This window comes from Lepisma saccharinum, chromosome 13 (genome assembly GCF_977018435.1).
Source record: "Lepisma saccharinum chromosome 13, izLepSacc3.1, whole genome shotgun sequence".
Taxonomy (NCBI): Eukaryota; Metazoa; Arthropoda; class Insecta; order Zygentoma; family Lepismatidae; genus Lepisma; species Lepisma saccharinum.
In genome coordinates, this window is record NC_139241.1 from 28,281,211 (window position 1) to 28,294,240 (window position 13,030).

Sequence of the window (13,030 nt, forward strand, 5' to 3'; positions counted from 1 at the left end):
TTAAAACATTCGTAAAAAAAACAAAGCCGTGTGTTTTAAACGTTTAAAACAAAGTGTTTTAAACACTTTTGTTTTAAACATGCCAACCCTGGTTTGGACTTGAGGAAACCCTGACTTTTCATCTTCAGTTGTGCTAGTGGGAAGGCGGGAAAAGCGGTGTTGCCAAACGTCTGAGACTGATTTTTTTTGTCCAGTGGTACAGGACATCTTTTCCTGTCAACATGCACCCTTCGCTCGCTCGCATTTCAGGCAGAGGCAGGGAGGCGGAGACCCACGCCTTCGCTTGCTACACTGCGGCAACCGGCTTCGCCGTGCTTGGCCCTTTTGGGGGTGCTCGTGGAAAGGGGGGGGGGGACGAGTTGAAATCTCGAAATTATTTTGGAAGGTCAGAATTCTTTCTAGGGTATTGTGGATACTGTTCGTATGAACTATATCTCACTGCAATCAAGGTTTAGGGTCCAGTTACTTGTGGTGGCATATTTCGTTTCGCTCCCCAGTTAAAATTGCACATCGAGTTCCGATTACTCAACATTATCCATCCTTTATAGTTTATATTAATTTCATTGTTGTCTACACAGCGATATCAAACAATGAATTGTAAATTGATTGGACGTGAACGAACATTGTGTTTTACTGATATCCCCACAAGAGTAACTACAGCATGTTTAGTAACATCCTTAAATTTAGGTTGAATTCAGAATTTACGCAATATAGAATGGGTGGTCGGGTCGGGGGGGGGTCTCATGGGGCTGCAGTTCCCTCCCGAAATTTTGAGAAATTCGAAAGTTTCAACTAAAAGCATAAAAAAGACGTTATAACACTCGAGATATTACACGTTCTTTATAATCGAATATTTCATTTATGTAGTATTATTTAACAAAAGTAGTAAAGAATGTAAATTTTGCTCAAAATCCTTTTCCAAAGGATTTCTTATAAATCGAACAAAAACACACACATACAAATACCAATCACTATGAAAATATGAAACGTACCTTATTTGTTCTCAAGGGGAAATACTCCACAGTCTTCCATCATTTCGACGAAATTGTATTCATCAGATTCCTCATCTTCATCTTCGTCTCCGCCAAGACGTATTATAAGTTCGTCCACATTTTCCTCAGGAAGCCCTTCCTTTAACCACGCGTCATTTATTACTTTTCTGGTATATTGGACGGCTTTCTTCCAGTCATCTGCGGACACATTGACAAGAGAGAATTGTGTGAGAATTGTCACATCATTGATTTTAAAAGTTTTGTTTTTTCTGGCCACATGTCCCTTCACTTGCGCCCAAATGAGTTCGATCGCATTAAAGTGGCAATGATAGGGTGGCAGTCTTAACACTTGGTGACCACTTCTTTTCGCAAGCTCATCCACGTAATATTGCGGGAACCGTGGCTTGTTTATGTTACCAAGCTCGATCAGTTCCGCTTTCTTCAATTCGTGGGAAGCCGGGATGTCATGGCGCAAAAGCCACTGAATAATTTCATCTTTTTTTGTGGCCATTGTTGGGGGTTTATCTATTTGCACCGTATGGTACGGAGCATTATCCATCACGATGACACACGGCCTTGCTAAGTTAGGGATGAGCGATTCCTCAAACCACTTGAAAAACCGAGCGTGGTCCATGTCTTCGTGATAATCGCCCGATTTCTTAGATCTAAACAATAATGTAGAATTGGGAATGAACCCCTCGCAAGTGCCAGCATGACACAAAATCAGTCTTTCCCCTTTTCCTGTAGGAGCTGGCATCGTGCCTTTCGTGGTGTCGTCAGTCCATCCTCGCTGGGTCGAATGACCTGCGTTAACCCAGGTTTCATCCACCCACACAATGTCTTCGAAATTTATATTTCGCACTGCCCTCAAGAACGACATCGGGAGGCAACGATGTCTTCCCTCTCCATCAAAATAGTTCGTCCGGTGTACTTCCCCCAGCGAAACCCTAAGTTATCCAGCACCACCCCAATGAAGTTTTACCGCCACTGAACAACTCCTCCTCTCTTAACGATTTCACTAGTTTCCCAAGGGTAGGGCGCTCTTTCTTGGCGTAATACCGATAAATATGCTGCCGGATTGCGTCCTCCTGAAACACGTCCAGTTTGGTGACAGGTTTGTCCCGTGGTCGTTTCTTACCTGGAGTGGACATTGTGGCTGCCACGTCTGTCTCCATTAAGCGGGATTTTTCCTTCCCGATGGACATCACGGTAGTTCTGCTAATTCCCAGAGCCGCTGCTGTTCTCCCAATCACTTTTTAAAAGGAAGCAAAGGGCCATTATTTTCTCTTTCTTTTTCAAAATAATCTCGCACTGCACATACTAATTCACGGGTCTGGCCACGCAGAGGAATACCACCCCCGACAACTTTTTTTTCTTCCGATTTCGCCTGTGTATTTGCGATAGGCTCATCCATTGTAATTCAGTATAAAAATCACAGATACAAAAAAAAGCACAAACAAACCGTACACTAACCCCGAACTTTTGCTGTCAGGCATACACTTGGCAACGCAGAATACCACGAGAACTTCCCCTCACCAAGGCAACTGGTCAAAGCCGATTGGTTCAGCGGCTCACGTGACATCCCTGACTTTCGACAGAAAAGACAAAAATAGAATTTCCCAAGTCCATTCTTTGGACGGAAGCATTTTTTAACAGGTTGCCTGGCATTCAGAGGCAAAAAGAAAACGGGATGGAAAAAGCAAACTATGACCTGACGGAGAACCAAGGCAAACATGTTAACGTTATTCCACAAAAAAACTAATGTTTATGCTTGTCCGTGTTATTTGTTTTGGAAGAAAAGTTTTATTTTGTGCATGCCATTGGAATAAATTAAATTCGCGTAAAATAATGTTTACCTACTTTACATCGGTTTTCTTGGCAATTGTGTTAATCATGACGTATATAGAATTTCAAACAATATGTGATTTTGATTGTTGGTAGATTGTTGTGCACCACCAATTTCTACATTTCTCGCTTTTGCATAAAATGTGTATTGTTGGTTACCGGTGCTTCTTTAAATTCGTTTAAAAAAAGCCATTATTTTTCCATTAAAATTGTAAAAGTTTTCAGTTTATAAATTACTCTTAGATTGTACTGTACTCGTAGTCATTACAGAAAGGAAACAGAGTTCAGAAACTTTTAAGATGACGTTCAGCTGCTTTAAAACATTGTGAATCTTGAAGAAAATTAAGCCAAAAGGTGGATCTTGACTCGTTTTTTAATCTCTATTATTATTTGTTTAGAATTTCAAGAACCTTGTTAATTACCAAAGAGAGAGCGAGAGAGGTTGTCAAACATATCATTAAGATGTGGGCAAGATATTTTGTTCTTTCCCATCTACAAAAAAGGACAATTTGCCGACCGAAAGTTTTAAAAATACATTCACAAATAATAGCTCTTTATTGTAAACTATGAATAGGGTTACCAGACGTCCGGATTTTCCCGGACATGTCCTACATTTTAGCCTTATGTCCGGCGTCCGGGAGGAATTTGAAAAATATCATAAATGTCCTACATTTTGAGCGTTACATAATATTTATTAGGAAAGTATGTAACAGAAAAAAATCATGCATGTTACAAGTCTGTGGACTGCGCTTCCAAACTCAATGGTGAAATTTATTTTGATTCAGTCATTGCCCAAAAAGAAAAAAGTTTGTCCTGCTATTAAAAATACGAAAAAACGGAAGCACTTAATGAACAAATTTTTGGGACCAGTTTCTGATAACGTCACTGTTCAATGCCTGAGCAGAATCTCTTGCCTTAGGGATTATAGTGACGGAACAAGGTGTTGCCATTCTTATTCAATATAATTTGATTGTAAAGGAGGGTTATAGAGAACGAAGTTATTCAGGGTGTCTACCAGTCAAGAAAGTCATGGTAGTGAAGAAAAAGTAAAGAAATCAACAAATACGTCAAGAAGTCAATACAAAGGCAATAAATTATTCTTGTGGTCAAGAAATTTTGCTATCATAATGACTGATTGGTTGATTTAGTTTATGTTACTTAACTTTTTTCTGTCCCTTTGGTTAATCGCGAAAATGATAATGAATGACGGTAAGGTAAGATGGATGAAGGGACAGTCACAAACATATAGGGACGACCGACACAAGCCCCACATAAGATTATACTGGCTTGAGTCCAGACGCCAGAGCCTTGCTCGTCTGTCAAACACAGTTCAGGATACATTAATACGAGAAAGCAGATCTAATTCTCTTCTTAAATTCAGCTTCAGTTTTCATCTTAACTGGCCCTTGGGTAGGCCTTTTCAATAAACAAACATTTATTTTCTTAATTACTAATTTCCGATTTTACCTAAGTAGGGGTCGGATAAATAAACGTTACGAAAGACGGGAAAAAGGTCTAGAAAAGTCCAGAAAAAGTCAAGAATTCTGGATGTGTTATTTTAATAGACACCCTGTTATTAAACTCAAGACTAATGAAACTTCTCGAATTTTAAATTACGGTAATTGCTGAATATTTGTTTAACATTACAGGTCATAATTGAAATGTTCAGACAATACTTTTATTAAGACCAACAGACTAACGAGAGAAATTATTTTTTCATACAGTCTGTAAAATGTCTGTTACTGGTTTCTATGATTTCAAAGAGTTTGATTGTCCACTCTAACATAAATATAGTTTGACTAAACCTGAAATTTTGATAAAAATTGTCTCCTCAGAGAAGTACCACTTAAATCATGTAGTAAGAGGTGCAAGTCTTGAAATTTTGCATTTAAAAATTCATTAAGAATTCATTTTTTTAAAACTGAAAAGTGTCATTCTTCAACTACTTTCTAACGTGCTCTATAGAAATCTGTATTATTTATTGAGAACGTTTTGTGTCCTACATTTTTACTTAATGTCCTACATTTTGGGACAGCATGTCCTACATTTCCCTTACAGCGATCTGGTAACCCTAACTATGAACGCACCGAAACACTGTCCCTTCTGCCCTTGAAAACAGCCAGCAGCTCATATTTACATTTAGTTTATAACAGTTCGTACCTTTTTGTGTTGGGATTACGAAAACCGAAGGTATAATATGACACGCGGGAGAGCCGGGCTCGATTCTCGGGAAAGGTGATATAACGGCTTAGATTTTTTCCCCGGCCACGTCCCTGCATAAAGTTGGGGCTCACCTAACCTCTGATATGCCTTGGGATAAGCGTGGAGCATAATGCTGATCACTTCACCTCACCGAGATCGAGAATGTGTGTGTGTGGAACTCTATATGAGTTCGTGGCACGGGAGTAGGTTCACGTTTTTATTTATAACAGAGGCCAAAAAATATTATTAACATGTTATAACTCTCGATTAAAGGCAAAAGGATGAATGTATTTCCATTGTAGTCACATCCACCAAAGCTGTTCCTTCATGTACTACTGCCTCGCCTCTTCTTTCCGAGAAACAAGCGAAGTGCGCGTGAAAGGTTTCTTTACCAGCTGAGAGCCTCTTTCGTTCGTTTTGCATTGCGGATCCTTCGTTCACGCTGACCGAGAGATCCGCTAAGCTCCAAAAACACACTCCTTCACGGATCTCTATGGCTCAGTCGTTCACAAGGGAACCGTGGGTCATTGAGACCCGTGAACGAGATGAACGAAATGAACGAGTCGAATGAACGAATCAGTTTGGTGACCCGATCTGCGTGATCCGGATCAACTTACTGAACGATTCTGCCCATCACTACGGTCATGCATTCTTGCCACAATCTGTAAGCACAATTTCCCTTTGCAAGGGGTAAAATTTCCCTTTTCTCCCATTTTTTCCCTTCATCTAAAGAAATAATAATATAATAATAAATTCTTTATTTCCGTAGACCCATATCCATGGGTGTGGAAAACGTCATACAATACTAAATATTACAAATGGAGTAGGATTACAATGAAAATAACAAAATGCAAACACAAAAATACAAATAAATCATATGGGTTAAACATAAACAGTTATAAGTGTCACATACTAAACTTGTAATAGAGAAAATCCTGGTTGACCCATGTTCGTATGTATGTATAAAATGTTAAACAATTTAACTTTTAAATGCTACGACGCCAGTGGTCCCAGGTTCAAATCCCAGCCTGGGCATGGCTGTTTGTGAGTGTCCATTCATAAACTTCATCATATCATCACTTATCCCCATCTTTGCAATTAGCCAAAAGTGGCAGAAAAGTGAAGTAAAATAAACCAAATCAATAAACAATACAGGCCCGTAGCCAGGCAGGGGCCAGGGTGGGCTGAGCCCCCCTGGCACTGAGGTCAACCCCCTTGACATTAAGTAAAACTATTTTCTGTAATTTTTTGCAGTGAAAAGTGAAAATGTAGACAGCCGATATTATTTCCCTCACAAATTTGATGAAGGATAAATTCAGGGAACATGAACAGCAGCTATTACATTAGTTCATCTTATTTATAAGAAGAAGTCTTAAGTAGCGGCAAGTATTTAGGAGATTCTCTTCTCTAGACCTCAGAAAGTTTCTTCACAGGGGAGCTTCTTTATCTGTACCTTCGTTGCCCCTGTTGCGACCTCCCATTTATACAGAAATCTGCGACTTTGATGTAACTATGCAAATTCCCTCCGCATCTGCGTCAATGTTTAACAGCTCCCAAGTTTTGGGAACGAAGGGGAGTTTTAATGTTTCGGGAGGGGAGTGGAATGTACGGTAGGCCCTATGATTGAACATTGTCCATCTTTTCTTGTGCAATATAAATATCTATATCATCAAACGTAGTATGGAATGTGCAGTAAGGGATGATTTCAGTAGCAGCCAATTAACACTTCAAGTGATATATTTTAAATGATATAGAAAATGTAGTATTTGTGTAATATTTCTAAATTTTATGTAACTTAATGACCCCCTCCCCCCACACACATAATTTACCTTCATTTAACACTGTTAAACTTTTGAAAAATTAACTTGATTTACAAAGCCTCCTGATAAGCTGTCAGCCCCCCCCCCCCCCCCCGGAGATCAATTCTGGCTACCGGCCTGCAAAAAATCAATAACTTTAAATAAAGTTTTTTTTTTGGAAGATATAGATTTTATTGCTAAACCAAACCATTTTTTTTCGTTTTGAGATGAAAGCTAAAACTACGTTAAAGTTGGAAACTGAAGATTTCTTAAGTAAAAAGCAAAACACACAGAGATTGCATTTAAGGAGGCCAATACCCCTTGTCTTCATCACACCATCAGAAGAAAATTAAAAATATTCTAGTAAGGCGCAGATGAAACGTCACTTTCTTTAGATATTAAGTTTGTGAGGAAAATCACATTTTTGCCTCCCCATCAATTTTTTTAAATTCGGCGCATGTGTATACACGTTTTATTTTTTTAAAAAAATATAGGGTAAAAATCTGATATTCCCCGGACACCTATAACTTCTTCGTTTTGTCATTTTTTTGACATTTGTTCTTACCTATCTGCTTCGCGGAACATTCTTTAACGTGTATTCACGTTTTTTTTATCAAAGTAATTGCAATTTTTTTTTTTAAAAAAAGCTGTTTTTGTAACTGAAGAACGTACGTTTCCGCAAATGGTTTGTGGGGCTATGCGAGAATGGTGTGTGGGGCTACGCATATTTTTTTCGAAACCAATTTTTAACTATTGTAACCTATACGTGACCCTACCTAACCTAACCTTACCGGAAATAGTTCGTGGAGCTATGAGCATTGTTATGAGTCAATGGTTGAATTTCCGCTATGAAACATTCCCACATCACACAAAACACCTTCCAGATGTTAGACAATGCTACATGAACTTATTGCCAGAAGCGTGCGGTAAGCAAAGGCGGGGCAAGCGCCGCTTGCGTTGTTTTTTAAAACACTTTTGATATCTTAAGTCCGTGTTTTCCAATGCCTTTATACACCTTAGAATGGAATTTATTTTATAAGATATTTACATTACAGAATTTTCATTTCCCCTATTTCCTGTTCTATTGGCTTGAAACATAAACCGGCTGCACCATTGTCGACGCTGGGCGATGCGGCACGACTGACCGCATTAGAAGAAAAGGACTGCTCGCCTTTCTCCCCGCTTTTCGAGTGACTTATGCAGTTCTTGCATGATCACTGTCGATCCCCGTTCACGACGAAAAAAGACCGAGGGCAAACGACACCAAGCCCGCATCTGTCTTTGGCAAGGGTGTTGGAAAGAATTCGTCCACACTCAGGGGCGGCGCCAGAAATTTTCGACCAGGTGGGCAGAAGCTCCATATTGATAGATTAGGGTGGGCAGTATAAATGTAAGACCATATATAGTATATAATACGTATGTATCCCCCCTCTCTCTTACACTCCCTATTTTCCTCTTACTTCTTTTCCCTTTCCTTTCTTTCCTCTTTATTTTGTTTAATCTATTCTCGCATCTTGTTCCATTTCCTTGCGCTTTGTCTCTAATGGACACAATTATTTCAAAGAAGTGTTTACCCATGCACAGCCATACCCCAGCCATACATTCTAATCACATTCTTTCATGCATGTTAATACAGTGAAATAAATGTGAATTAGGTTGTGTTGCAAATACAAGGCACATACTTGATTTTATGTATTCGGGGACAGTGATAGAAAGTGCGATGGTAGACAATCGTGAAGTTTCTCGTAATTTAAATGCATGTTCCTGAGCATTTTTCATCGTATGAGTTTTTGACTGAAAGAGTTTTCTTACTTCTTGGGGGTCACTTTTCCTACCTTACAGGGTTTGTACAACTGACAAATCTATCTGAATGTTTGTAGTAGCGGCGATTGGGTGCCAACGTTTGAGGGGCAAGGACAATAAACTTTTCTTGGTACGAAAGGCTTAGCATAAAGAGGCCATAGTGCGGGGACAAAATGTGGCGGGCGAACTGCATCCCCCACTTCACGCTCCTCCTAATCGCCGCCACTGAATGTTTGGATTAAAATGAACGTCTTATTAGGAATGGTTTAAAACACACATGGAAAACCAATTCTTTGTTCATTGTCCATTCCTAGGCTAATGAAAGGCTACTTTGACAAAATATCACTCATAAGTAACAAACAAGTAAGATTGAAAAATATGTTCAGAATTGAAGAGATTATTAACTAAGTTGCTATTCGTTTTCTGAACTGTCATGTTACTAATGCGGGAGAAGCAATACACGTATGGCTACATATGCATATTTTTTGAGGTAAAAAAGTGATTTAGGACCCAAGGAATTAATCGAAGTTGATCACTGTACCAGTAATAATTCATCAATTTTTCATAGATGACTTGGGCTGTATGGCGTGACCATTTCGAACACACTAGAATGTCAACCTCTATCCTGTGCAACATACCCTGGAAACTTTATTCGTTCAGGGCAACGAGTCCCTGGCACCTGGAAGCACTGTCAAAGTAATAATTTATGAATTCATGAGGGTTTGTATTTTGAGTGTCGGCATGTGTTTGTTTACGCCCCTTCGTTGCTTTCATGAATCTTATCGTAGTCATTATCAAAATTAGCAGAAAAATGACTTAAAATATAGCAAATCAACCACAACTTACTCTTCCAAAAATGGAGTTTCATTAGTTCATACCTCTTAGAAAGTTGAGGTGGTAGTTTTATTTGCACAGCGTTTCATTAGTGGATCAAGGCAGCTAATTCCGTGAACAATGACGTTGTTTTCCGAAAGTCTCAAATATTTGTCTCAGGCAATCCCCCTCTTAAAATGAACGCATCTTCTGTGGTGATAAAATGACACGTTTGGTGCGAGTTCTTTCTGTATATTTTTCCCCAATGGCATATCGCTGTCGCATTATAATGAAGAGGCCCTGTGTTCGCCTCCCCCTTCCTCTGGTGGAAGCACAATGCACACTGGTTCAGACTACACGTTAAACTGTAGGTTTAGTCCCGATTAGCCTATCTGAGCATAAAAGTGGGCTTAAAAATAAAGTAACAAAACAGTCTTCTGGGTACTTTGTGACATAACTTTCTTTTCTTTACTTCAGCTGCATCTACAGATTCTGTTGACTTTTTCGGCTGATTCATGTGGCAACATTTATGTGTGGAACGAGGATTTCTAAATAGGATAAGCCAGTCATTACCAATTCTGTAGCTTTTTCCATACATAACTGGTTTATTAAAATTTATTCACTTCGGTATTGTAGTGAATATTGTGATTCTTTCTTATTAGTAGAACAAATATAAAGTTGATATTTCGCATACCATATTGATATTTGAAGATGACAGGTATATAAAAATTGTAATGAAATAAAAAAGAAAGCACACTTCTGGAATTTCAATGCAGAGCTAATTAAAACTATATTATACACTCTAGCATACTTAAACCCGAAGATTTATGGCTGCAGCAACACAAGCCTTCCATCTGTCCCTATCCAGGGCAAGATCAATCCAGTCTTTTCCATCCTTTCTGATTTATTTTAGGTTCATCTCAACGTTATCCCTCCTCGTCTTGACTTTCTTACGGGTCGCTTACCATCAGGTTTCCCAACAAGAAACCTGTAAACTATTCTTTCCTCTGTCATTCGTGTCACACGGCCTGCCCATCTAAGTCTTCTTGATAAAATTATTCTAATAATAATTAAAAAGTCGAAATAATGTAATGTGTTGCTGGAGGAAGTAACGCTAAGATGATGTTTTGATTTGTTTATTTGGAGATTATTTTAACCATACGCAGGCCGGGATTTATATACGTATGTGGAGGCCTGGAGCTTACAGAACGAAATCCTCACTCCACTCCTCTCTACACAGTTTCAGTTATAACTTCTTGCCAAGTTACATTGTGTGGTTTGTTATTATACTTTTTACCACATCCAAAGTACCTATTTTTTTCATTGTGTGGTACTTTTCAAAGCAATCTTTCCCAGTGAAGGCCCGAAGCTGCAGTCCTCAAGTTCACCCTAAATTCTGATCAAATCTTGATCATACCCTGCATAATTTTGAGTCTCCTAAGCCTACTACCTGCTTTTAATCATGGAAGTATTAATTTGATCACAGTTTTTGTTTTAATAGCTTTTTATGGGTTGATAATATGTGAACATTTCTAGCATAGATGATATTCACAAGTAAAATATACATGTTATGAACACCAGAATACACTTATTTATTGAAGCATTTACATATCCCCAAGTATATGTACTTATTGAATTTGATTGGGTGGGCAATCGGGTGGGCACAGGAAATTTTGGGTGGGCACTTGCCCACCTGTGCCCACCCCTGTCGCCGTCCCTGTCCACACTGGCCACAACGTTGCTAACTTCCAGAAATTTCTGTGCGTCCGTAGCACCACCTCACGCGGTACGATTTTCATGTTTGAAACTCTATAGTAATTAACAAATTACATTATGAAGTTAGCCAGTGATCACCAGTCGTATGCTATTTATAAGAAATGAAATCACAGCCGGTACTTGATATCCGTCATGTAGTCAGTTACTCGGAAATATGGAGGGTATGTAACACTGCAGGTAGGGTGAAACGGAAGAAGCGTGGGTGCTGCGGATGCGTGTTGTTTTTTACTGTGATATTGTGCTGTGTTTTTCTGTTCTTTGTGTAGTGTTTTTGTACCTGATGTAAAAGTATGATTCTACATTGAAAATTTCCGCCATGGTTGACATAGCAGACGAGCCATCGATTTGCAGTGTTGCAGGTAAGGACTTGATTATTATGGGCCTTCTTTCAAAACCACTCAGTTCGAGAACATAACGTGAAAGGTTGGAGCTTGTGAACCATGAGCGACCGTGTCCTGAATTGTTCATAACCAAACCAACTAAGAAAGATGGGAAAGTTTTCATTAGGCAGTTTAAAAATTCTCGGTACAAAAATATTATGTGATTATGTGGCAGCAATGATCTTAATAAATTATTTTGTTGGCCATGCGTTTTATTCAATACAAATTTAGGACCATGGAACTCAGTGGCGTGCCCAAGGGGGGGTTGATGTGGGTTATAATCCCCTTTTCGCCAAGTATTCCTAAAAAAGAACGTCAAAGGTAGGAAAATATGACAAAATGAGGGCTGACTACCAAGAAAAAGTATACATAACCCCTAACTAACTAACTAACTAACTCTCTAGCCTTCTTAAACACGAAGGTTCATGGCTGCAGCAACACAGGCCTTCCATCTGTCCCTATCTTGAGCGAGATCTATATACTCTTTTCCATCCCTACCGATTTCCTTTAGGTCCATCTCAACGTTGTCCCTCCATCTTCGTCTTGGCCTTCCTACAGGTCTCTTACCATCGGGTTTCCCAACAAGAATCCTGTAAACTCCTCTTTCCTCTCCCATTCGTGCCACATGGCCTGCCCACCTAAGTCTTCTTGATTTAATTATTCTAATAATATCTGGACATGAATACAAATTATGTGTTGCCCACGAGACGAGACTTTGGCCTGTCTCGTCTAGTGGAAATGCTGTGAAATGCTGTCTCGTCTCGAAAATATTCGTTTGTCTCGGGACACATGATCAATTTCGTCTCGTCTCGAATTTTCAAAAGCTTGTCCCGTCTCGTCCCGTGGGCAACACTAGTTTTAAATTATGTAACCATTCTCCACTCACCTGTCTCCTCATCCCTTTTAGGTCCAAATATTTTCCTAGGATTTTATTTTCAAATACTCTCAATTTATGTTCCTCTTTCAATGTAAGGGACCAAGTTTCACACCCATGTAATACTACAGGTAAAATTACTCTTTTTTTTAACTTTTAGTTTCTTAGATATTAAACGAGAAGACAAAAGTTTATGAAGAGAGAAGTAACATGCATTTCCTGAATTAAGCCTACTTTTTACTTCCTCTTTATATAATTTTCATTTGTTAATATTACTCCTAAGTATTTGAATTTGGAAACTGGTTCAAACGAGTTGTTATCAATAATTAGATTTTGATTATTACCTAACACTTGGTTTCGGCCTGTAAGCATATATTTAGTTTTCTCTTTGTTAACTTCCAAACCTATCTCTTTAGCAGTTTTGAAAAATATTTTAGCATTATTCTCAATTGTATTTATATCATCCCCTAATAAGTCTACATCGTCTGCATATGCTAACAACTGAGTCACCAGTGGCGTAGCGTTATGGTACGCCCGTACGCCCGG

General features: G+C 38.9%; 1 protein-coding gene across 1 annotated transcript; it reads right to left on the bottom strand.

The window, feature by feature from the left end:
- Positions 1-993: 993 nt before the first annotated feature.
- Positions 994-1,872, bottom strand: LOC145996735 (uncharacterized). The gene has a single exon (XM_083133261.1). It carries the CDS (start codon positions 1,870-1,872, stop codon positions 994-996), a length of 879 nt encoding a protein of 292 aa, XP_082989387.1.
- Positions 1,873-13,030: the final 11,158 nt, after the last annotated feature.